This window comes from Pteropus medius, unplaced genomic scaffold (assembly GCF_902729225.1).
Source record: "Pteropus medius unplaced genomic scaffold, Ma_sr-lr_union100, whole genome shotgun sequence".
Classification (NCBI taxonomy): domain Eukaryota; kingdom Metazoa; phylum Chordata; class Mammalia; order Chiroptera; family Pteropodidae; genus Pteropus; species Pteropus medius.
In genome coordinates this window covers 7,382,104-7,405,820 of record NW_024350927.1, presented here as the reverse complement: position 1 = coordinate 7,405,820, position 23,717 = coordinate 7,382,104, and the positions used below count along the sequence as shown (strand labels likewise).

General features: G+C 41.8%; 1 protein-coding gene and 2 pseudogenes across 2 annotated transcripts; 1 reads left to right on the top strand and 2 right to left on the bottom strand.

Annotated features, from left to right (window-relative positions):
• Positions 1-9,482: 9,482 nt before the first annotated feature.
• Positions 9,483-20,342, bottom strand: TNFRSF9 (TNF receptor superfamily member 9). 2 transcript variants are annotated; one of them, XM_039842299.1, is made up of 8 exons: positions 20,235-20,342; positions 19,311-19,435; positions 18,477-18,584; positions 17,957-18,094; positions 17,459-17,525; positions 15,949-16,037; positions 15,228-15,359; positions 9,483-11,801 (listed from the first exon to the last, which is right to left on the bottom strand). In XM_039842299.1, the coding sequence occupies exons 2-8, from the start codon at positions 19,408-19,410 to the stop codon at positions 11,713-11,715; spliced, it is 723 nt and encodes a 240-aa protein (XP_039698233.1). In that variant the 5' UTR covers positions 19,411-19,435; positions 20,235-20,342; the 3' UTR covers positions 9,483-11,712. The 2 variants fall into 2 exon arrangements, with proteins under 2 accessions (XP_039698233.1, XP_039698232.1); XM_039842298.1 differs by having other exon boundaries at positions 9,484-11,801; positions 15,228-15,362.
• On the top strand, positions 16,753-16,871 carry LOC120585917 (uncharacterized; annotated as a pseudogene).
• A 1,408-nt stretch (positions 20,343-21,750) lies between the features above and the next one.
• LOC120585956 (uncharacterized) lies at positions 21,751-21,869 on the bottom strand (annotated as a pseudogene).
• Positions 21,870-23,717: the final 1,848 nt, after the last annotated feature.

Sequence of the window (23,717 nt, the reverse complement as noted above, 5' to 3'; positions counted from 1 at the left end):
GTTCCTAACGAAATCTAAAAGATCAAATGCCTGCACATGTGTTGTTTTTATATTTATATTTGAGTGTCATGCTTAGTGACAGCAGGAGAGGAGAATAGTGAGGGGGAGAGAGAGAGGAGGGAGAGGGGAGGGAAGAGAGAGGAAGGAAGGAAGGAAGGGAGGGAGGGAGGGAGGAAGGGAGGACAGGCAGGATAAAATTTTAAATTCCTCCATTTGATTGGGATTGGAACTTTTCAATTCAATACTTAAATTATCTTAGACAAAATTAGAAAATATGAAAGATTTTTTCTTCTCTTATTAACACTGACAGGAAGAGGCCCTGATCCACATCGAAGCTTCACACGTGGATAGTCTTTAATAAACCCTTCCTCTGCTACAAAGCCATGAGGGCAAATGGTGATTTTTATTATTTTTTAGGAGTATAAGTATTTCCTAATTGTTTGCAAAAGTTATTTGTCTCATAAAAATTAAAAGTTACAAAAATAGAGCTATGGCCTTAAAGCGTGGCATTTCTAAGGATAACTATCTGCCACTTATGATTATGGAAATTTGTTTGGGTGCAAGTCCCTGCAAATGTGACTCTGGAGGTCCATGGAGGGGCAGAAGTCATGGGGTGGGTGGGGTGGGCGGAGACAACCACAGAAAGATAGAAAAATGGCTGATGGGGGAGGAGGGCAGGAGAAGAGGTTCCCAACGTGAGAGCAAACATCTTAGTTCTTTTTTTTACTTACTTTTTTTATTATTATTTTGTATTAGTTTCAGGTATACAGTACATTGATTAGACATTTATATAGTTCATGAAGTGGTCCCCCCGATTACCCATCTGGCTCTACACACAGCCATGAAAATAATATTGACTATATTCCCTGTGCTGCACTCTGCGTCCCTGTGGCTGCTTTGTGACGACTCATTTGTACTTCATCATCCCTTCATTTCCACTCAGCTCCCCAGCGCCCCTCCCCTCTGGCCATCACCAGTTTGTTCTCTGTATCTGTGAGTCTGTTTTCGTTTAGTTCGTTCATTTCTCTTGTTCCTTAGATTCCGCAAGTGAAATCATGTGGTATTTATCTTTCTCTGACTTATTTCACTCAGCATGATACCCTCTTGGGCTGGCACCAGTGTCCTGCCACCAAGTCTGCCCCGAGCTGAGGGCTGCTACCTGCCCATGAATGCACATCTCAGGGAAGGTGCTGACTACTGGGCAATGGCCCATCTTGGGCAATTCCTGGTTTGGGTGGGGAGGTGTCCCAGGGAGACACGGGGTGGGGCGGCTGAGCTCGCCAGCCAATGTAGCTTCAGAATCGGCAGTGAGGGGGTGGGCCCAACACAGGCAAGATGGTGCCTACCTGAAGACGCCCTGAGGGCACCCAGCAAAGGAGCAGTGGCAGCTGTCCCTCCAGCCCTCGCCCCGCGCTGCACAACTCAGTCCTTCAAAGAACATCTCCTGAAACTCCTGAGCTGCTGGCACCCAGGGTGAGTGTCTGCAAGCAACTGAGTCTGTGCACTGGCCCTTTAAGGGGATGCCTGTGTTTTCAGGTTCTTCTGTCTCACCCAGATGGTCGGGATCCCCACTGATTTTTACAGTCAGATTTTGTGGAAACGCTTCTTCCCGGGACTGGAACCCTGGGATGTGGAGCCCCTGTGCGGGGCTGGGACCCCTTGTTCTTTTGGGGGGGACCTCTGCAGCAATGTTCTGCCTCCCAGGTGCTCAGCCCTACATGTGCGGGTATGGGAACCAGCCCACTCCGTCTCCGTCCTCCTACAGGTCTCGATGTGGCTTTTTCTTTATATCTTCATATGTATGTGTTATGATCAGCTGGACTTCAAGTGGTTCTTCAAGTTGTTTGTTTTATAATTTGGTTGTAATTTTGGTGCGGTCCTGGAGGAGGTGAACCCCACTTTTACCTAGGCCGCCACCCTGACCGGAACCCACATTCTTAGTTCTTAGCAGTTAAGTGTTTTTCTTGAGTTTTTAATGCTATATAATATGGTAAAAAAAAAAAAAAAAAAGTGTATTCTGCCAAGCTGGATAATATTTAGAAATCTCTCCTGAGCACTTGAGAAAGTAAGCTAAGAACAGAAGGGTGTGAGTGCATGTGTGGCCAATTCACTTGATTTACTCTCTGGCCACCTCTGACTCTTGTATAAATTCTGTCATTCGTTCATTCATTTGTTCGCCATACTTTTATTTAGTACATACAATGTGCCAGGCACCGTGCCAGGTGCTGGGGACACAGCAGTGAACAGAATAGCCTCAGTCTGCCCTTATAATTTTCAAAAATTGTTTGTTTTCATTGTGGCAAATTATGCATAACATGAAATTTGGCATGTTAACCATTTTTAAGTGTACAGTTCGGTGGCATTAGGTACATGTGCATTGTTGTGCAGCCGTCACTTCCATTCACCCTCATAGTTTTTTCACCTTGCAAAACTGAGACCCCATTAAACACCAGTCCCCCATTGCCTACTCCCCGTATCCCCTGGCAACATCCATTCAACTCTCTGTCTTTGTAGATTCAACTACTTCAGGGACATCTGCACCCCTCAGGGTGTGGGGGAGGCATAGGGACACACCAGAAGGTTCAGGTAGAGGAGCTATGGCACCTGAAAAGCCATGGGGGCACTCATCCCCACTCTCCCCATGCCCTCACCCCGACATCTGCATTCAAGAACTCCACTCCCTTCCTGGATCCCCAAAAGATCGTCCAGCATATGGTTTCTTTAAAATATTAACAATAACAACAACAACCTAAATAGCTAATGAACGGTGATTGCTGATCGCCATGTCAGGAGTTTTTATATTTCCAGAACTCCCTTAGGCCTTTCATTCAACAACCTTCAACTCAGAGCAGGTAATAAAAAAAGTACATGAATATGGCTCCCTCCAGAATATTCGATTTTTGAAGTCTTGAGTCCACATGAAGTCATCTGCCTTTTAGGATTATGGCCAGTGAACTAAGACCCCTTGCCAGTAGCCAGGAGAGCCTGGTGTTGGACAAGCCAGACAGCCACCCAGGGCCACTTCGTTCTCTGGGCCTCGCCTTTTATTTCCCTCCCGATTTAAAAATTCTGGGACTCTACATTGTTGGTTGGCATGTAAATTGGTATATCTTTTGAAGGATAAAACTTCAAACGAATGAAAAAGCCTTTTATTGTGGTAAAATATACATAACATGAAATTTTCTATTTTAACCATTTCTAAGTGTACAATTTAGTGGTATTTAGAATATTCACAATATATCACCGCTATTCATCCCTAGAAACTTTTCAACATCCTCCCGCCAGCGCCTGTTGAGGATAATTTTGCAACACCTATAAACGTTTTAAATTCATATAACCTCTAGTCCAGCACTTTCATCCCCAGAACTCCATTTTATAAAAATATTCATAAGTATGGAAGGAGAAATTCATTGCTGTATGAATATTCCAATTTATAGTTAAGAAGTGTATATAGTAGAGTGGTATGGCTTAATTTTAAAAATCATTGCCAATGTATCATTGAAAACAAATTTGTTTTTAATAATTGTCTGCAGCAATTTAAGCACTTATCATTTGAAACAGTTTTAATACACTTATTTTATAACTTACTTAAAATTTATATCTTAAAAATTATTAAGGCTAAGCACTGATACCTAAAAATTCCAATAAAGCACTATGTTTCCATAGTATTGTTTGTGATCATTTAAGTTTATTTTTTTCAGGAATGCCCCAAATGAGAGATCTACAGGCCAGAAGTGAAATTCTACTTTTAAAACCATGTTCTTCAAACAGTGTTTTCATGGCACGGGAGTAAGGATAGTATAGTGTAATTTTTTTTTTTTCAAAACATTTTTATTCATGAACATTACACAAGCCATGTGGGAATCTGTCTTTCGAAAGTGAGAGAATACTGTTTCATTGTCAGACATACACAGGACGAATTTGTAAAGTCGAATACAGGGAATGTTTTATAGTTATGGGAAGTCCACGCTAATTTCAACTTTCAGGTTTTTTTTTTTTTCGGTGAACGAAAAGGGAAAAACAGCCTGTTTGAACAGACTGCGGTCGCACAGCAGGTGAGCTCACATCCCCACGTCCAACAGCTTTGCCGGGGCTGGCTTCTTGGGGGCTCTTAGAACCAAACCAGCTAGCGTCTGTGTCTGGAAATCCCACAATTGCCGAGTGTGTGATTATAAGTCCTTTGAGTTATGTTGCAATCGGAAATATTAAATTACTTAACAGAAGCGAGTGTTATTGCACCGAGTGTGGCTAAACATGTTGTTTATGTTAATTTAATAAGAATATATGATCATCTCTTGAGTGCTTGCTTTGTGAGGGACACTGTGGCCCCATGTCGTTCTGTAGAGGAGGAAGCTTAGAGAATTCTGTAAACTCAGCCACAAAGGAGTGGTGGCAGTAATCCAACTGGGTCCAGTGCCCATGAACTTAACTCAACACTCTATGGCCTCAGATTGCCTTATTAATCAGATAAAGGAGTTTTCAGTGGATTCTGGTGTGTTATACACTTTTAATTAAAAACAATACTGTAGTGAAAAGTAATCTTGAAAAAGTACAATCCAGGATTTCTTAAATAGCCAGCATGTGCTGGTCACATGCCACCTCGTCTTCCCTCTCTGTGTCTGAGAAGTTGACTCTTCCATACTGGCTGCTGGTGAGCCTTCTTGATCTCATTCATTCATTCACTCACTCAACCCATAATTATTGGCACTTACAGCAGAGAATCAAACCCCTGCTCTCAGTGGTTGGCAGACAATAAAGAAAGAAGAATTATACAATGTGGTGTCAGGCCATGATGAGGGCATCTGGTTACAGTGAATTCTCTCCAGGATACAATGTATAAAACAGCCTGTGTAGCCCTTTCTTTGTCATTGTCAAGGCCATTTTCTGGTATCAAAGGCTCTGTGCCTCTTCTGTCCCACAGAGGTGGGGGCAGGGTGGGAGGTGAAGGGAGGAAGTGAGGGAGGAAGCACATGTCAGCTGACGTCTTCCTCTTGCTGATGTCCGTTGCCCCCTTGAAATTCTCATTCCCTAGAAAAGGCTGCGGGCTGCTGGTGCCCTGTCTTCACCCTGTGCATATAAGTGTTTTCAGTAACCTCTCTTCAGAAAGACTGAATAGTGTATTAAAATGGCCTCTATAAGAAGTACAGAATTAATGTGTGAATCTGAACTTTGAATCCTTTGGTCACTCTCTTGCCAATATCTTCAACTTCCTCATCCCACTGACCTTCTGTCACTTCCTCCTGGAAAATCCCAGCCCCAGGGACAGTCCGCTGGGGCTCTTCTGAGCCCTGGTAGGAACCCAGCCCCATGGTGGACCTGCACTCATCCCTGCAGGGTCAAAGGCTCACCCAGAATGAGCTCTCCAAGCCTCCAATAGGAGTTCTCTCTTCTCTCATCCTCCAGCCTCCCCTCCGCCCCCATGCCCGCAGTGGAGCCCAGAGAACATTCTGGCAGACACCCCTCTCCTTTCCTCCTTCCCTCCATCAAGCCCAGGAGCCTACCTGCATCTGCAATCATCGGGCCCCACCCTCCCATTAAACCCGACACTTCATCCTAGTTCTGGGCACCCGGCACCGCCTCCTCACGATCCCTTTCTAGACTTTAAAATCCATAAGTCACCTTGCTCAAGTGTCTCCACTCAAAAGAGAACCAAAAACTTCTCCTTAACTAGGTTTGCCAAATTTAGCAAATAAAACTAAGGGACGGTCAGGCAAATTCAAATTTCAAAAAAAAAAACAACAGGTAATTTCTAACAAAAGCATGTCCCAAATATTGCATGGGACCTATTTATACTGAGAAATTATTCATTGCTTGTCTGCAGTTCACATTTAGCTGGGCGTCCATATTTCATCTGATGACCATACCCCGAGACCCCATGTGGCCCCCACGGTTCCCACACCATCTCCTATCCTTCACTGTCTCACTTTTAAAAGGCTTGAGGATACTCGCTGTCACTTCCCCTGTGTTCCTAGGCTCCCACAGGCTGACTTTCAAGGTTAACGTGCCCCTGAAAGGGCTCTCATTAAGGTGATTGCCTTATTGCTAAAACTAGTGTATCTATGTCACCTCTCCAGCTTCTTGGTAGCCTTTGATGGTTCTGACTCTCATCTGCTGGATTCTGGAGACCCTGCCCTGAGCCTCTTGTCAGGCCACTTTCCCCCTGTCCCTCATCTCCCCCCACCATGTGGCCCCTCCCCTGGGACACCCCACAGGGTCCTGCATTGACCCCTTCCTCCTCCAGGGTCTTAGCTCTGCGGGTGGCACCACTGCCCTCCAGCTGCCCCAGCCAGGTACCTTATCCGTCTCTCACCTGGAAGTGAGCCCAATCTCTTTAATCCACTCTCCTCACTGTAGTCAGGGAGATCGTTCTCAGATGCAAATCCAGTCAAATATCTTCCCTGGCTTCCCAGTCAGCATCCACAGTATAAAATCCCAGCTTCTTAGCTTAGTTTAGAAAAACTGGATATCTAGCCCCTGCTGACGGGGAGGCGTCATCGCTCTCCATCCCAGCCCCGCCCCCCTCCCATTTGTCTGGGATCTTTGCTCCTTCTGGGAAACATACCGCCTAAGCAAGTATGTCCTGCTCATCCCCAGGAAGCCCTGCGCCGCACCACGTCCAGAGCATGCTCCCCACCCAGCTCACAGGCTCCCTGACGCTTGCGCAGCTGTCCCTTCACCAGCCCGGAGGGTCTAGGAGGCAGCACCCTCACCTCCTGTTTCACAGTCCATTCCTGGCACACGGTAGGTCCTGGTAACATTGTGTCTCTTATCAGGTTGTACTTGTCAGTCTTCCAGACTCAAAGCCGTCTGGTGGCAGGTGGGTCCTCTATCTTTGTGTCCTCGCATGGTGCCTGGGGCAGAGCTCGCAGTGCAATGAAGGAGTCTTTCGTAGTTCACAATCAGCCCCTTTAATGGATCTGCCAGAGTCAGCCTCGTCGATGAATTTGTAAAATACACGTTTGAAAGGCTTCGATGACTATTAATTTGAAATACAGCTATCGGAATCAATATTAATATAAAAACAGCATTCGTCTTTATGTGACTAATAAGTCAGTCGGTGGGAGCAAAACAAATCCCAAATCCTAAATCTCGTACACAACTTGACACTAATGTTACCAGCGTTTACGAAGCTTGGCCCGTTATTTCGTTATCAGCCTTTATGATTTGACGCCAAATCATACAATGACATTTTAAAAAAAAATAAGCTATCTTTTTTCTAGGATATTCTTTTTTTTTTTTCTGTGAAAATGATAGATTTGTGTTTTATTAAGCAGTCTTAAAAAAAAAAAAAACCATAGGTCATGCTCATTCTTCTAGCCACACACAGACCACACAAAGTCACCCCAACTGTGGTCCATGTGTGGGTCCCGCCCACAAGTGGAAAGCTTTACCCTGCAGGCAGGAAGACAGACACCCACTTGAGTAGCCCGACACCCCTCATATCAAAAGTTTCCATCAGCGTGACATCTTCCACTAGAGAAGAAAATCAAAATTTGTTTCAAAAGTAACCTAAGCTTGTTTTTAGGCTTTTAGAAAACCATGCCCAAAGTGTGTTTTTTATTTGGATCATAGAAATTTACATTCGTGTCTACTAAGCTTAACGTTTGGATTTCCTAAATTAACCCCCAAAGAAGATCGTTCTATTCTGCCTTGCTTGCCTTCCTTTGCTAACTTCTGTTTTGGGGAAAAGATGGCTCATACTCCAAGTTCCTGTGTTTTTCATTTATAAGTTTTATACATTATACCAAAATCTGCTATGACAAAAACATCATACATTCTATGTAATAAACACAGCCTCTGTCAGAGAAGCAGAATAAACTGGGTTTTTTGGGCTTATGATCTGGGACAAATGAGTTGAGGGGAGTTATCTCGGGTGACCTAAGCCTCTGGAGCATGACTGTCGCCTCTGTGTGTGTGGATAAGGGACAATAGAGAGTTAAACACCAGGTGTTCAAAGCCAGGAGGAGAAGCCGTGTTATAATTTATACTGTTGCGGTTTAAAAGAATGAAAAAAAAAAGAAAAGAAAAGAACGTTACACCTAGCCCTGTTTCTGAAGTATCACTGGGAAACTCCCTAAGCTCTGCCTCCTACTTTTAAGAATTGTACCACTAATGACAGTTCTTATTCTTGCCAGAAAACCAAGTCCGTAAGGTGAAAAGTCAAGTGAAGTTACTTCATCTAGTTCAATTAAAAAAGCACATGTTTTCTGAACACCTGTGATTATGTCATACGTCAAAGCAAAAGCAAATACATCCTTTAAAGAAGAGGGCGGGAACACCTATGATTACATTACGTTTGTCTCAGGTATCAATTTTCTTGGAATATTGCTAAAGTTTAAACCCAACTCAAAGATGACAGAACCACCAGCTGCGTCATCTGCAACTAAATGCTTCCCCCCACCGAGAAAAATCGTTTGGTAAAATGCAATACTCATTTAAGATTTGAGAAATAAAAACCAAACCTCTTCACAACCAGGAACGGGAGAATAGAAGGGAACCTCTTAACCCGATCATATATTTACAAACAAAGAAACAAACGAAAAACCCTGAGACTATCCCCCATAAATACGATAAAAATAACAGATGACTACTTTGTACTGGGGATTGTGGCAATTAGTCAAGCAGTACATTGAGCAAAAGGAATAAAATACAAAGGACTAGATAAGGAAGAACCTGTTGTTATTGCAAATAACATGATGTCTAGAATCCGCAAAGATTCTACATATATATAATTGGAAACAATAGAAAAGTAGGTTAGCAAGAAGCCTTATGTAAAGCAATATAAGCAAATCAACTACACCTCTGTACTCCAACAATAAATAAAACCGCCTAAAAAAACAACAAGGGACCTAGAAATCTAACAAAAATGCACAAACAATTTCTGGAGAAATAGTATAAAACTTTATGGAAGGACTTAAAAACCTGTCCTACTAGGCACTGAGAATTATTCTAAAGCTTCTGTAACAAAATCAGTGCAAATTGACCAATAGCACAGAATAGAGGGCCCGAAACCGACCTAAGAATACATGGAAACTGGATGAACGTCAGAGGCAGCACTACCCATCCAGGAAGAAAAGCTGAATCATCGAGTAAATGGGACTGAACTGTGCTGATCCATATATGATACTCAAAATCGGATCACTACCTCACAGCAATCATTCCTGATAGAGTAGACTTAAATATGAAAGACGAAACTTAAGACATTTAGAATAAAATGTGAAGCAATATCTTTATGATATTGGGGCAGGGAAAAAATTCTTCAATGAGGGAAAAACAAAAAAGTGAACCATGTAACAGATGAGTTGGAAATTCAACCAAATTAAATTAAGCACGTTCCTTCTTGTTACCCAAAAGACACAATTAAAAAGAGAAAAAAACAAATTACAAACAAAGCCTGTATTTATAACACATATAAGTGATGAACAATTGTTATCTAGAATAGATAAAGCGTTTCTATGGATTGATAAGAAAAAGACAAGCAAGTTTTAAAAATGAGCAAAAATCATGAACGAGCACTTCGCACACAAAAAAATGGCTTTATAAAAGGACTTTAATGACAAGAGACTCATAAGGAATCAAGGAAACGCAAAATAAGACCACTGTGGGCTGCCATCTTACACCAATTAGGGTGGGCAAAATTAAGTCTGATGGTGCCTGAAGAGAGTAAGGATGGGGTCAGTGGAACACTTGGACTTGGCTGACGAGAGCGGAAATTACAACGGCCGCTCTGAAAAGCAATTTGGTGCCAGAGTAGCCTTTTTATTGTTTAGAAATATTTTCTGCCTCTCCCTGTGTGAAGGTGATACTATATGCCCTATTAATGCCCGGCGTGGTAGCATGACTTACTCTAAAGGTTAGACTCTAACCAACTGAGTATGAGCAACGCGTATCCATCCCTTTGCCACCAGACGACCAATGTTCCAAGTAGAAGCTGCTCTCTCCACCCAAATCCCAAGTGAAGTCATAGGGGACAGACCACAGGCAGCCTGCAATGGCTGTGTAGTGACAGCGAGAAATGTACCTCTGTTGTTTTGTGGTAATCTATTGAGATTTGGGGAGTCATTTGTTATTTCTGCATAATTGAGCTTATCCTAACTGATATGGTACTCGCTCATAAAGTTGAACACTCATATGCCCTACGATCCAGAAATTTCCCTCTAAGAAAATGTCTCCAAAGACCCTCTTACACAGGAAGCACGTAAAAGAGCATCCATAGCAATGCTGGTCATAATTGAAAAAAAACCTGGATACAGCCCTCATGTCCTTTGGCAGAAAATGAGTTGATAAATTACGGTATATTTGCAAAATTATACAGCAGTTAAAACAAACGCATTCTAAGCAACACACAGCAATGTAAATGAGTCTTATAAATATAATTTTGGGTCATTAAAGCAAGTTAAAGAAGTCTCCACACAGCACAATACCATTTTCAAAAAGCTGAAAAACAAACAGAACGAAATAAAATAGTTTTAGGGTGCATAATTATGTAATAAATGATTTCTTTTTAAGCAAGGAATGATGGCATTCCTGAGAGGTTGCCTGGAGGTGGGGTGGGAAGCTGGGCAGAAGATGAAGGAGAGAAGCGACACCCGGACAGATGCTCTGATCCTGATTTTGACCCTATAAAGGGTCAGATATTAAATATTTTAGGCTTTATGGGTCATAGAGTCTCTCGTCTCAACTATTTAATGCAAGGGCTGCCTCTGATAATTTATAAATAAATGAGCGTGGCTGTGTGTTCCCGTAAGACTTCATTTATGGACTCTGAAATTTGAGTTTCACATGATGTTATATGCCATGAGATGTGCTTCCTTTTTTGATTGCTTTAAACCATTTAAATGTGTAAAATCCATCCTGAGCTCAAAAGCCACACGAAAATGCGTGGCATCTCAGATATGACCCAAGAGCATTCTGCAACTCTCGCTCCAGCCCTCTGGTGTGGCTCGTGGGTCTTCGCTCTGTGATTTTGCTTTATACCTGTTTCATTTATTAGTTTAGATGTATGAAATATTATTTTTAAAGTATTTAAGAATAAAAAACAAAAACAAAAAAACATGGCAGCCCTGGCTCGGAGGGGAGAAGGGCAAAGCCGGAAGAGTCCAGGATGGAGAGGCCCACAGCATATGCGAGGACATTTGAACTCTTTCCGAAACACTTCCTCAAGGTCTCAGATGTTTTTGCTCTTGACCTAAAACTTCGCCACTGTCGTCATTCTCCCCTGACAGTAGAGGAGGTCATTGTGTTAAATGACTGAACCAATGGAAAATTTGGTTGGGGGATATTTCCTGTACCTTGTGGCTGATGGCCATGTGTCATATTAGTGTGCACACTCACACACACACACACACACAATACCACACACACACAGTACACAAAACCTCAAATTAATTTCGATTATAACTTTAGCTGGACTATCGGTCTACATGATTAAATTTAAAATACAATTCTCTAGATTTCAGAAGAACTAGCCCAAACCTGTCAAACAGTATCTAGAAAATGTTCCTTTTACCACCACCTCTGCCTCGCCTTCAGTTCTGTGAAAAGTGGTACATTTTTAAAGGCTAACTCATTAGCATTTAGAAGAAATGCGTCGGGGTGAACCCTGAGTGCTGTGGAGGACGCGTCTTTTGGTTTAGAAGGACGGTCGTGGGATCACTCTGTTTCTCCTCTGATTCTTCTCAGCAGCGTCCGAACAGCTTTGGGGATTTGTATTCACAGTCCGCAGTCTCCTTCTTCTTCTTCTGGAAATCGGCAGCTGCAGCTGTCTTCCTCTTGGGCGGTTTGTACTTGTTTCGTAAACGCTAAAAAGATATTAAGAGATGTTTATCGTTCAATGTTCGTTTTCCAGAAATCACAGCCACAGAACCTCTCTAACTAGCAAACGTTCTCCACTTCGGTTTCAACGAACACATCAGTAAGAGAGGTAAGGGCAAGCGTGAACTTTTTCTCAGGATGTTTTGATTTAGGATTTTGTTTCTTTTTACCAAATACTTTGATGGGTCTTGAAGAACCATAGTCTTTCTTTTCTACAATGGCTAAAATCAGACTTAAGCATGAATTGCTATAGCATAAAATGTGTCACGTCCCAAACATTGCTACGGTGTCAGTGAGGGTTACTCAGACTCCATGCTGGAGAGTTTCTTGTGAACAACGTGCCGGTGGCACCAAGATATTAAAGGTACTCCTACTGTTTCCATCCATCAGTAAGGAGCTGATTTATGCATCAGCTGCCAGGTTTCCTTTCATCTATTAGTGTGAATATTTTTGTTCCGTTGAGCAACTTTTAATCCTAAACAAACATTTTTTTTAATAGCCTGACGAAGCAAAAGGCCCTCTCCCAATTTTACGTGCTTGTAACTACAAAAAATAACCCACACCCAACAACTATACTATCTCCAGGAATTTATGAAATAACTGGCAAGACATTCAGAAAGATCAATGGGACGTCACGTCCCAATTTATTTTAGGCAGCCCATATTACTCTGATACTACAACCAGACAAAGGCAGTACTGGAAACCTACACACCAATATCCCTCATGAACGTAGCTGTAAAAATGCTTAACAAAATATTAGCAAAGAGAATTCAGCAACATATAAAAAGAGTTATATACTATGAGCAAGAGAAGTTTAGTCCAGGGATGCAAGGCTCGTTCGATATTCAAAACTGAATCCACGTAATCTGTCATCTTAACAGGATAAAGAAGAAAATCACATGGTCTCATCAATTGATGCAGAAGAGGCATTGGACAACATTTAACATTCATTCATGATTCTTAAAAATTTTCTCAGAAAACTAGAAATAGAGGAGGAACTTCCTCAACTTGATAAAGATCTAGTAAAAATCTACAGTTCACATCATACTTACTGGTAAAAAACTGAATGCTTTCACCCTAAAACTGAAAACAACTTAAGGGTGTCCACACTCAACACTCTCGTTCAACATAGTTCTCGAATTCCTAGCCACCACAGTAAACCAAGAAAAAGAAATAAAAAGCATACAGATAGGGAAAGAAAAAGTAAAAGTGTCCGTATCTGCAGAAGACATCATGGTCTACATAGAAAATCCCAAGAAATGTATAAAATACTCCTAGAACTAATAAGTGAGGTCAGCAAAATCACAAGATATAAAATTAATCTACGAAAAAATTATATTCCTATGTACTGCGATGAACTCATGGAAACCAAAGTTTAGGATACAATACCATTTGCAGTTGTTTAAAAAATTTAAATGCTAAGGCCTAAATGTAACAAAACATGCACAGGGCTCGTATGATGAAAACTACAGAATGCTGATGAACTAAATCAAAGAAAATATAAATAAATGGAGAGACATACGGTGTTCATAGATTGGAATAAATAACATAGTAAACACGTCAGTTCTCCTCAAATCGATATACATAATTGCTATCAGAATCTCAGCTGACTTTTTGTAGGTACAGATAAGATTCTCACAAAATTTATGTGGAAATGCAAAGGAACTAGAATAGCTACGCAGTTTTGAAAGAGAAGACTAAAGTGGGAAGAATCACTCTAAACACCTAGTTTTAAGACTTCTTCTATAGCTACAGGAATCAAGACTGTGTGGTATTGGCAGAAGAATAAATCAGTTGTACAGAAGAGAGAAGCCAGAAACACCCCCACACAAGGATAGCCAACCGACTTTTGACAAAGGCACAGAAGCAGTTCAATGGAGGATGGATAATGTTTTCAGCAAATGGTGCTGAGCCATTATTGGGCATCCAGAGGCAAAAAAAAAAAAAAAAAAAAAAAAATCAAAAAAAAAATCTGAATCTAAATGTCTCACACCTAATACAACTGAACTAAAAAATGAGCCATAAGTTTAAATGAAAAACATTTAGGGGGGGAGGTAGACGGGGAAGAAAAAAATAAATGGAAATAAATGAGTGAATGAATGAATGAATGAATGAATGAATGAATAAATAAATAAATAAATAAATAAATAAATAAATTGCTTTTGCAAACAGCTTTTAAAAAGAAAAAGAAAAACATTTAGAAGACGACATAGGAGAAAATCTAAATCTTTGTGACCTAGAACTTAGTGAAGCCTTCTTAGGCATGATTCCATAAATTAAAGAAAGACCAATTGGATTTCATCAAAATGGAAAACCTTTTCTCTGTAACAGGCCCTGTGAAGAGGATGAAAAGGAGAGCTATAGACTGGGAGGAAATACTTGCCAACCACATAGCTGACAAAGGACTCATAGAAGATATAAAGAACTCTCAAAAGTCAACAGTAAAACAAGCAAAAAAATTCAATTGGAAAATGGTCAAAAGACACGAAGGAATATTTCACTGAAGATGGCTAGATGGAAAATAAGCACATGGGAAGATGGCTAACCTTTAGGGAAAGGCAAGGTAAGACCATAAGGAGCTGTCACCATACACCTATTAGAACACGTGGAAGAAGAAATCGTGGCAATACAAAACACAGGCAAGCGTGAGGAGAAGCTCGATCGCTCATACGTTGCTGGTGGAATGTTAAACGGTACAAGCCCCTGGAAAAATAGTTTGGTGGTTTCTTAAAAAACTGAACATACACTTACCATGGGAACTAGCAACTGACCACTGGGCATTTATCTCAGAGAAACGAAAATTTATGTCCACACAAAACCTGTTCCTGATGATTCACAGCAGCTTTACACGCAATCGTCAAAAACTGGAAACTACCAAAATGTCCCTCAATGGCGAAACAAACTTGTGGTAGAACCACACCGTGGAATACTAGTCAGCAATGAAAAAGAGTGAACTACAGAAACACACAGCGACCCGGACAGATCGACAGCACTGAGCTGAGTGGAAAAAAGCCAGCCTCGAAGGTCACATATTTATGATCTATTTATATAGCGTGTGATTCCTTTTATATAACCTTCTTGAAATGACAAAATTGTAAAGATAGAAAACAGATTCATGGGTGCTGTGGGGTAGGAATGATAAGGGGACAGGGAGTGATGTGACTTTGAAAGTCTGCCAGGAGGGAGGTCTTTGTGGTGATGGAATAGTTCTGTGTTTGGGGTGTACTGCTAGCTACACCAATCTACACGCGTGATAAAATGATACACAAGTCTTCACACACAACGTGCCAACGTCGGTTGCCTGGTTTTAATAACGTATGACGGTTCCCTAAAACGTCACCCCATGAGTGGTACGTGAAACTTTTCTGCACTGTCAAGAGAGCACGTATCTGACACGTTTGCGTGAGTCTTACGTTGCTTGAGTATACACAGGAATTTCTTTCTGCCCTGTTTAACAGCAGAGAAACGAAGCGCGAAGAACACCAGGAACAGCACGGCCGTCGACATCAGTGTGAGGAAGGAGACGATGATCGGGGGGGTGCGACCTTCTGAAACAGAGCGGATGGAGAAATGCGTGCAGCAGTACAGTTTTGCAAGTAGACGTACATTTATATTCACATCTGTAAACCCCTAATCCCAAGAAGTGGTACTTTGGGCATCTCCAACCAGCTACCTCAGTCAGCTTGCCTGCACATTAAGAAAACTTTTTTTAAAAAAAATCTTAATCGTTTTCTTAGAGGCTCGCAAAAATTAAGTGCTTTGGCCTATCTCTAGTTGACCTTTCTATATTGTATATAGAATACATGAGGCTCCATAATCCCCTTTACTTGGCTTTACAAAGGTAGAGTATCTTTTTGGGTCAAGCCTCTCCTTGCTCTGCTTACTAATGTGTTCATGGCAAAGTGACAAACTAAATGACAAATACCCCCCCAAATCGGTGGGTCCCTTGATGTCAGGATAAAAAAGGGAGGGCATGCTGGAGGCACCTGTTGTTGGCAGAGATGTAAGACCTCTAGGTATCGGGGTGATTTAGATTCCAACGGGAATGGCTGTGATACAGTCACATTGATCTAACAGCAACAAAATAGCTACCTAGCTGTGTCACAGGGGCAGGCATGGTGATGGAGGGTGTACCTGGAGAGAAGTCAGCCGAGGTTGGTCCACACACCACATCTCTTTCCTTCGTCCCATTCACAAGTACAGACTTCCCGTCCAAAGAACAGCTTAGGGAGTCCAATGAAAACAGTTCAGATAATTAAGCAGGTACAGATAAATCTCATTAAAAACATTAACATTTTCCACTCAATAAAGCGGCCTAGTCACAAAGATGTGTGGATCTGTCCCTTTGCAGAAAGACGTTGGACAAGTTATGAAATCTCTCTAAACCTCAGGTTCTTACCTGCAAAATAAGATCTACGCACTCCCAGGACTGTCATGAAGAGTGAAAAAATGACCTGTGACACTTTCATGTGCCTGATTCACTCCCAATAAATGGTAGCCACCATAATCACCACCATCACCATCACCATCACCACCATCACCATCACCATCATCATCATCACCACCATCACCATCACCCCATCACCATCATCACCATTATCCTTATGTCCCTTTCCCTTGCCCCTTTATATAACCCAAACCCACCCATTCTCCAAAGCCAAGTTCAATCTAACTTTCCGTTCAGACTCATTTGACCACTCCAAACGATTTATGTCAAGACCTTTTCAATACAAAAAAAAAACCTTTCCAGTCTATTCTGAACCAATACTTTTGTAGCACATAATAAGAATGTAATTGTAAAATAATAATAAAAATGATTTTCTAGTAAGAAAATCGAATGAAAAAAGAACAACAGCATTTAAAAGGCAAGACCTAAATTTTTATTATCGGAGCTGACAGACACAAGTGACTGCAAACTTGCCTTAAAAGTTTCTAAATGCCTATGGCCACGCCACCCTGAACGTGCTCCCTCTCGTCTGGTCTCAGAAGCTAAGTGGGGTTGGGCCCGGTTAGTACTTGGATGGGAGACCACCTCGGAAGATCAGGTGCTGTAGGCGGTAAAAAAAAAAAAAGTTCCTAAATGCTTATTCTTAATGCCTGTAGTGTTCTTGCTGCGGACAGACAACGAGCTGTCCTTGGACCCGCACCTGTCCCCAGATCACACCGTGAGTAGCTGTGGTCTGGGTCGCAAGTGAAAAGGATATTCCCAAGTACACAGTTGGCTTTTTGGCTACCCATGATGGCTTTGTTTGCCCAAGTTCATGTTCCGTTTTAGAGGGCAGGACACAGACTTTACCTTCTTATCCTTCTCAGTGCTGGCACTGAAGACTTAAGGATGAGCCGATCAAAGAGGGAAGATTAGAGGCAGCAAAGGGTTGGAAGGGAACAGGGGAACAGCTGGGGCAGACGGTGACAAAGTCCGCCCAGCAACTCTGCCCGGACGCCCTGGGCACTATTTCGGGAGAAAACGCCCACTTTGTATTTCAAGGCACTGTTACCTCCTACTGTCCCCACACTGCCTGCAGCATGTGATTCTATGCCTGCATTTCATAGGTTTTTAAAAAGTTTCAATGATAACATTCTTTGTCTTTAAAAGAGTTAACCCAGATTCTTTATTTTGCAAGCAAAAGAAAATTATACGTACTCTGTCCAGGGTCGACAGATGCCATTTTTCTGATCATTAAATGTCCCAAAGGAGCAGTCTTTACAACCTTGCATAAAAATTAAAGCAATAGTAAAAAAGGAAGAATTTGCATCATTTTATAACTTTCCCTGTGATGAACATAATCACATAATAAAGTCAGTAACTTAATTCAATCTATACAGATCGTTCAGCAGTTCCTGAAACAAAACCCTAACTAGACTGAAGTTTTTTCCTAATTGTACACAGCATTGCATCTGTATGTAGAGAAAGTATGAAAATGCATGATCCTGGTGAATAACAAATGCCGTAATTTCAAATTATTTTTACTGATTGAAAAATAGTTTGTAAATATCATATACTTGATTCAGGGATCCATTGCTTGTTACTTGAAGGTTCTACAAATTTATATCATCGTCTATATTCAAAGGACCAAGACCTAAGCTGATGACCTGTGCCTAGATGGCAAACTTGAACTAGATTGAAGAAGAGCACACCTACCCTCTTCGGCTAATTCTTGACCTTGCTTACAATCCTGTTCGCACATCCTGCATCCCGTCCCCAGGCAGTGGAATCCTGAGATACACTCGCATTCTGCGTCGCTGGTGGGGGAGCACGCTTTCTTAATCCTGAAAACACCTACAAAATCCCCCAGCATTATGTTACACTCGACCTCCAAATGTAGAAAGCAAATGTATGTTCTACAATAAAAAACCGTACTCACTCATAACGTCCCCAGTGACCTTGGAGTATTAAGTTTGCTTTTAAATCCCAATAGAAGACTTTTATATATTGCTAATGAAAATTGTCTCTTGTCAAATAAAGGTTTCCTCTGATATTTAAAAAGCTCGTTCCACAAATAATCGCTCTCACAGTAAATTATTTAACTGTATCTGCCCATTGACAAAAGGCAATGGCATCTCTGACGTGTAAGACTTTCAGTAGAGATCAATACACTAGGGAATACATGCTTGTCTTCCTGAAACGTATCCGAGTGAAGAATACACTTTCAAAATCATACCTTCGCACAACCTGCAGATGTCACAGGCCTTTTGTCCGCTTGTGCTGGAGAAACTATTTGAAGGACAGCGACTGCAGGTCTGACTCTTGTTTTCCACACAGTAAGTACCTAAAAAGGGTAGATCACAGCTGAATGTGTTTGACAAAGGGCTATCGTCACCCGAAGCATTGTGAAGTTTACAAGAAAACTAGAATGTGAAACGACAATTCGTTTTTCAGGTGTCACGGTGATAGACTTTATTTTGTAGTCTGACTTTTTAAAGTTACACATTCGCAAGATTGCCCTTGGCGTAATCACAGAATTAAGAATAACCAAGTATAGATACTGCAACAAATCAATCCACAGAAAGAAGACAGTTTCCTTTATCTATTGAATAAAACAGTGATTTCTCTTGATGGATCCAGGAGATCAATATGACGGAATTCAAGAAGAGACCGATGTCCTTCATTGATTGGTACACTAATACTTAAAGGTGTCTGCCTTACCCCACTCTGTTCCCCTTGCTGACCCCTGTTTATTCCCTGCTGTACCCCAGTTTGAGCTCAGGTCCTCTCATACAAAACTAATATTTATTGTGGTCTCGCCATGAGCACTGTCATAAGCCCATATATGATCTTCCCAGCAACTCTATGAAATAGGTTCTCTTATTACCCCTAGATGACAAAGCAGAGGCACAAGAGATTAAGTGACATAGCTGTGTCCACACAGCTAAGATGTAACATCCAAGAAATATTTGTAAATGAATGAATAAAAGCTCGTTAAAACAGAGCCCTGACCAACTGATCTATGTTTTCAACAGAACAGATCAAACACACATGTCAATTTGGTTCTTACCAGCTGGACAGTTCCTACAGGAATCCTGCATTGACCTCATCCTCTCAAAATTCATGACCACCAGGACAGTAGCCACTATGCCGCAATAACCATTTCTCATGATGAAGCCTTGCACACATATGACACTAGCAAAGCAGATTCCAAAAAAAAAAAAAAAAGAGTTTTAATCAAAATTGCCATTTCACAAATACGGCCCTGCAAAAAGTAAACATTTCCAAAGATGAGATGGTTTCTCCATTCAGACTTATCTTCATTTCAGCCATTATTAATACAATTCCACAAAACCAGATCTTGAGGTTTCTCAGGAACAATTAGCGAAGGAATATTATGTAAAAGATAGCAAATTCATAGAAACCTTTATGATAAGACACACAATTAAGCGCACAGCTTTATGAACGTTTGCCAAAGTCCAAGGGTGCGCTTTCCAGCGTGTTTTGCCAATATGCAGAAATAACAATAGCAAGAACTTTTGGGGACTTTCATGAATACTTAGTACTAGCATCCAGATTGCAACAATGCTGGTTACTTGCTACCCCTGAAATATAGTCCTTAAAAAGAGAATCTGTCAGTGGCCTCTAATAGGTCAGCTCAATGAGACGATATCTCATTATTGCTACTTATCTGAACAGCATATGGAAATGTCAACACCTAATTGCTAAAACGTTACAATGCGTCTCTGCTCAACTCATTGACACTGTTTTCTTAATAGACACGTACTTGCCCATTTTGAGATCTGAAGCTCGTATAGTAACAAAACTAGGAGAAAAAAAATCTCTTTACACTCTTAATCTTTATTTAATGGGCTATGGAATAGATGTTGTCAGAAATTAGGAGGAAAAATAAAAAGGCTAGAAAAATACAAAGAAAACAAAGCTGCTATCCTCACCCCATCTCGATTCCCCCGTCTGCCCCAAACAGACAAACCTTGAGATGAGATGTCAGGGCTGGTGGACAACTTTCCACTCCTTGATCTTCAGAGCCTCTACGTTCTGCAGAGGGAGCAAGGTTAGTAGACAAACAGAGACGGCTGAGTGATTCAGTCGGGGCGGGGCCTCGTGGGAAATCCCCACCACAGCTCTGTGAACTCTGTGATATCATTTGATATTTGCTCACGCAAAATTCCCATCCCCGCCCCGCCTTAATGGCACTTCATACCATTTCTTGGAAGCATCATACTACCGTTGGGATCTTTCTCAGAGGACTTTGGGAAAAGGATTTTGTCACTTTCTGTAGTTCTTAAAATAGATTTAAAGGCTGGAAGCCTCATCAAGGTAAGGCCCAGCGCGTGTGCCACATGCTGCCCCATAACCCTATACTAGTGATGCTGGAGCTGTGATCTGTGAACGCAGCGGATGCAGCAGGCATCCGCGAAGCACTGTGATGAATACTGTCTTCAGAGGAACTCTAGCAGTCGATATTACTATTATTTTTTATTATTATTAGAACATTATGCAAATGAGGACACCTAGGCGATGCAGCAGAATGGGGAGAGGGGATTGGAACTCAGGACGACCTGACTCCTTTATACAGTGCTCCTCGTAGTGCGGGTGAGATGCGGGGGAGGAGGAGGGAGAAACGGAGGGAAACAGAGACAAAGGGACGCGTGGAATTTACACGGCCGGGTTACAAGGCCCTCCTGGATCTGACCTGAAGTTGCCTTTTTTTGAAAACTCGGGTGTAGTTCACATAACTAAAATTCACCATTTTAAAGTGTGCATTTCAGTGGGTTTTAGTATATTCGCTATGTGGCACAACCATCACTGGTGTATAATTCCAGAACATTTTTATTGGTCCAGAAAGAAACTCCATCCTCATGGGCAGTCACTTCCCAGTCCTCCTTCCCCCGGCCCCCGATAACCATGAATCTTTCCCTATCTCTAGCCTCTTCTGGATATTTCGTATAAATGGACTCATACAGTACTCGGTCTTCGGGTCTATGTCACTCGGCATCGTGTTTTCAGCGTTTGTCCGCGTCGCAGCGTGTGTCCGTGCTTCGTCCTTTTGACGACTGAATGACATGCCACTGCGTGGGTACACCACACTTCGTTCAGCCCTCAGTCGACGGCCATTCGGGCTGTTTCCAGTTTCTGTTGTGGACAATGCTGCTATGAACGTCTGTGGACAAGTCTCGGGGTGGGCATGTTTTCAGTTCTCTTAGTTGGACACCTAGGACCGGAAGTGCCGTGTCACGTGGTACTTCTGTTTCACTTTTTTGAGGAAATGCCAGATTGTTTTCCACGGCAGCTGCACCATTTTACATTCCTACCTGCAATGTATAAAGATTCCAACTTCTCTACATCCTTGCTCCTGCTTGTCATTTTTCTGTTTATTTATTTATTTTATTTTATTTTATTTTTTTTTAGGCAAGACAACCCTTGGTTGACCTCACAGATTGTAAGGACCTTGTCAGCTTAGCTTGGCCTACATTTTTTACTTTTAACGCCTACAGCACCTGCTCTTCCTAGGTGGTCTCCCATCCAAATACTAACCAGGTCCGACCCCGCTTAGCTTCCGAGATCAGAAGGGATTGGGCTTGTTCAGGGTGGCATGGCCGTAGACCTGGTTTTTTTTTTAATTGAAAAAAATTATTATAACCATCTTAGTAGATGCGAAGTGGTTTTCATTTGCTTGCCCCGATGTTATGGCCCCGTTCCCCATGCGATGGGGGCAGCAGAGGGTAGCCCAAGCTTGGTGTCAGGCTGGCTGGGATAGAATCTAGGCTCATGCCCTTTGATGGCCGTGTGACCTTGGACAAATTTCCTAACCTCTCTAAGTCTCGATTTTTCCAAACACACCTTACAGATATAGAAACACTGTACCTCGTCCTCATTTAGGGAGCTGTAAATGAGACGATGAACGCGAAGTACTTAGCTCAGTGCCTGGCACAGAGTTCTCAAGAAAAGAGTCCTTGTTATTATGAGATTTAATGTTTTGAAATGTTCTTTTCCACACCCATCAGCCATAAAACAACCCAGAGCAAGGAGCAACAGAGGAGAAAAATGCTTGGGCTGTCTACAGAATTTATTCTCAAATTCTCAAAGTCCTCTGAGAGCCATTCCACCTGTGGTAACTGTGGGATCCCCTGCACTGACTTTGGGGGGGTGGCTGAATGTAGAACTACACTGCCGATCACCTAACACTTTCAAAGTCGTGACCTAACCAAGTGGCCTCCTCATTTACATGTGGCACACAGGCTTAACGTTGCAGCATTGCATTTAACCAAAATATATTCTCACTAAACTAGGTGCTACTTACTACATTTTGGATATTCTGTGGGCAGAGATATTACCTCCCCTGAAAGTGACATACGTAGTTTCCCAGCACAGCAATTAGCTCACTTTTTCAAGCTAGGCCAGTGACATAAAAGTCTTTACTGAGCTAAAAGATTCTCAAGATTAGTTTTACCAGCCTACAGTTAAACAAAATCAACCACTTCAGAATTATTCTACTGGAGGCCAGGCACCGCTGAATTCGGGTGTCTAAAGAATTTTGTTAAATGTTCTCGTTGCTGCATTCCTGTTTGAGCGAATCCTCACGGGAAGCTGACACGGATTGTAGGGTGAACTAGATGCATGTCTGGTACAAGTTTCATCTGCTTTAAAATGTGTATCACGTTGCTTTATTCATTTTAGGGTTCTGCTCTATCAAATGTAACAAAAAATTCATCTCTTCTCTGAAGGCTAAGTCAAAGATAACCCCAAGCAAACGTCGACACCTCAGCAGTTCTGGCAATGATACATTTTGTCACTTGTAAACATCACACCCAAAGCCAAGGAATAAATTTCGTTTCATTTTCATTGACTGTGGGTCTAATATTGAATGTCTCAAGTGCGTATGCTTTGAGATTAAAGAGCGTGAAGGTTCAACTGCTCCAAACAAGATAAAAGGCAGTATCTGGAAAGAGAAAGAAAAACAGTCCCTCAGAATGAGCTTTTTATAAGATGTGCTGCTGTCATCCCAGGACACGTCTTAGAGGTGATCTAATGCAATCTCACTATTTGTACTTTTTATTTCCTGACGGATCAATTCTTTCATTCTTTCAAGACTCAGAGTCCCCGCCCCTACCCCAAGCATCTGTACATTCCAAGTAGTGGTTGTTGTTGGAGACGTATGATGCTTTCGATGCCAATAGGAGTTTGAGGCCTGGGAAGGAGAAGATTATAAAGGAATTAGAAGAAAAAAAAAATGAGTAGAAAATGAGAAAGTAGAGAGCGGAATAGGGAGAGAAGGAAGCACACATTTTAAGGGTAGGTGGGATGGTAGCAGTCATCAAATTGCTTACTTGTCTTCCCAGCTCACACTTTCTCCGCCTGATACTGCTTATATGTTAATGATTCATAAATATTCACCTCCACCTTCAGACCACCTCCGACACCAAGCATCCAGGGCAAAAGGGCGAATGGAGGC

What these genes read in the sequence shown, in the direction of transcription:
- TNFRSF9 (XM_039842298.1), bottom strand. Translation starts at nt 19,410, where the DNA reads ATGAGAAATGGTTATTGCGGCATAGTGGCTACTGTCCTGGTGGTCATG. An exon ending in TCAAGAATTAGCCGAAGAGG is followed by an intron (nt 17,526 to 17,956) that starts GTAGGTGTGCTC and finishes TTTTTATGCAAG; the next exon opens with GTTGTAAAGACTGCTCCTTT. An exon ending in CTCGGCTGACTTCTCTCCAG is followed by an intron (nt 15,363 to 15,948) that starts GTACACCCTCCA and finishes GCTCTGTTTCAG; the next exon opens with AAGGTCGCACCCCCCCGATC.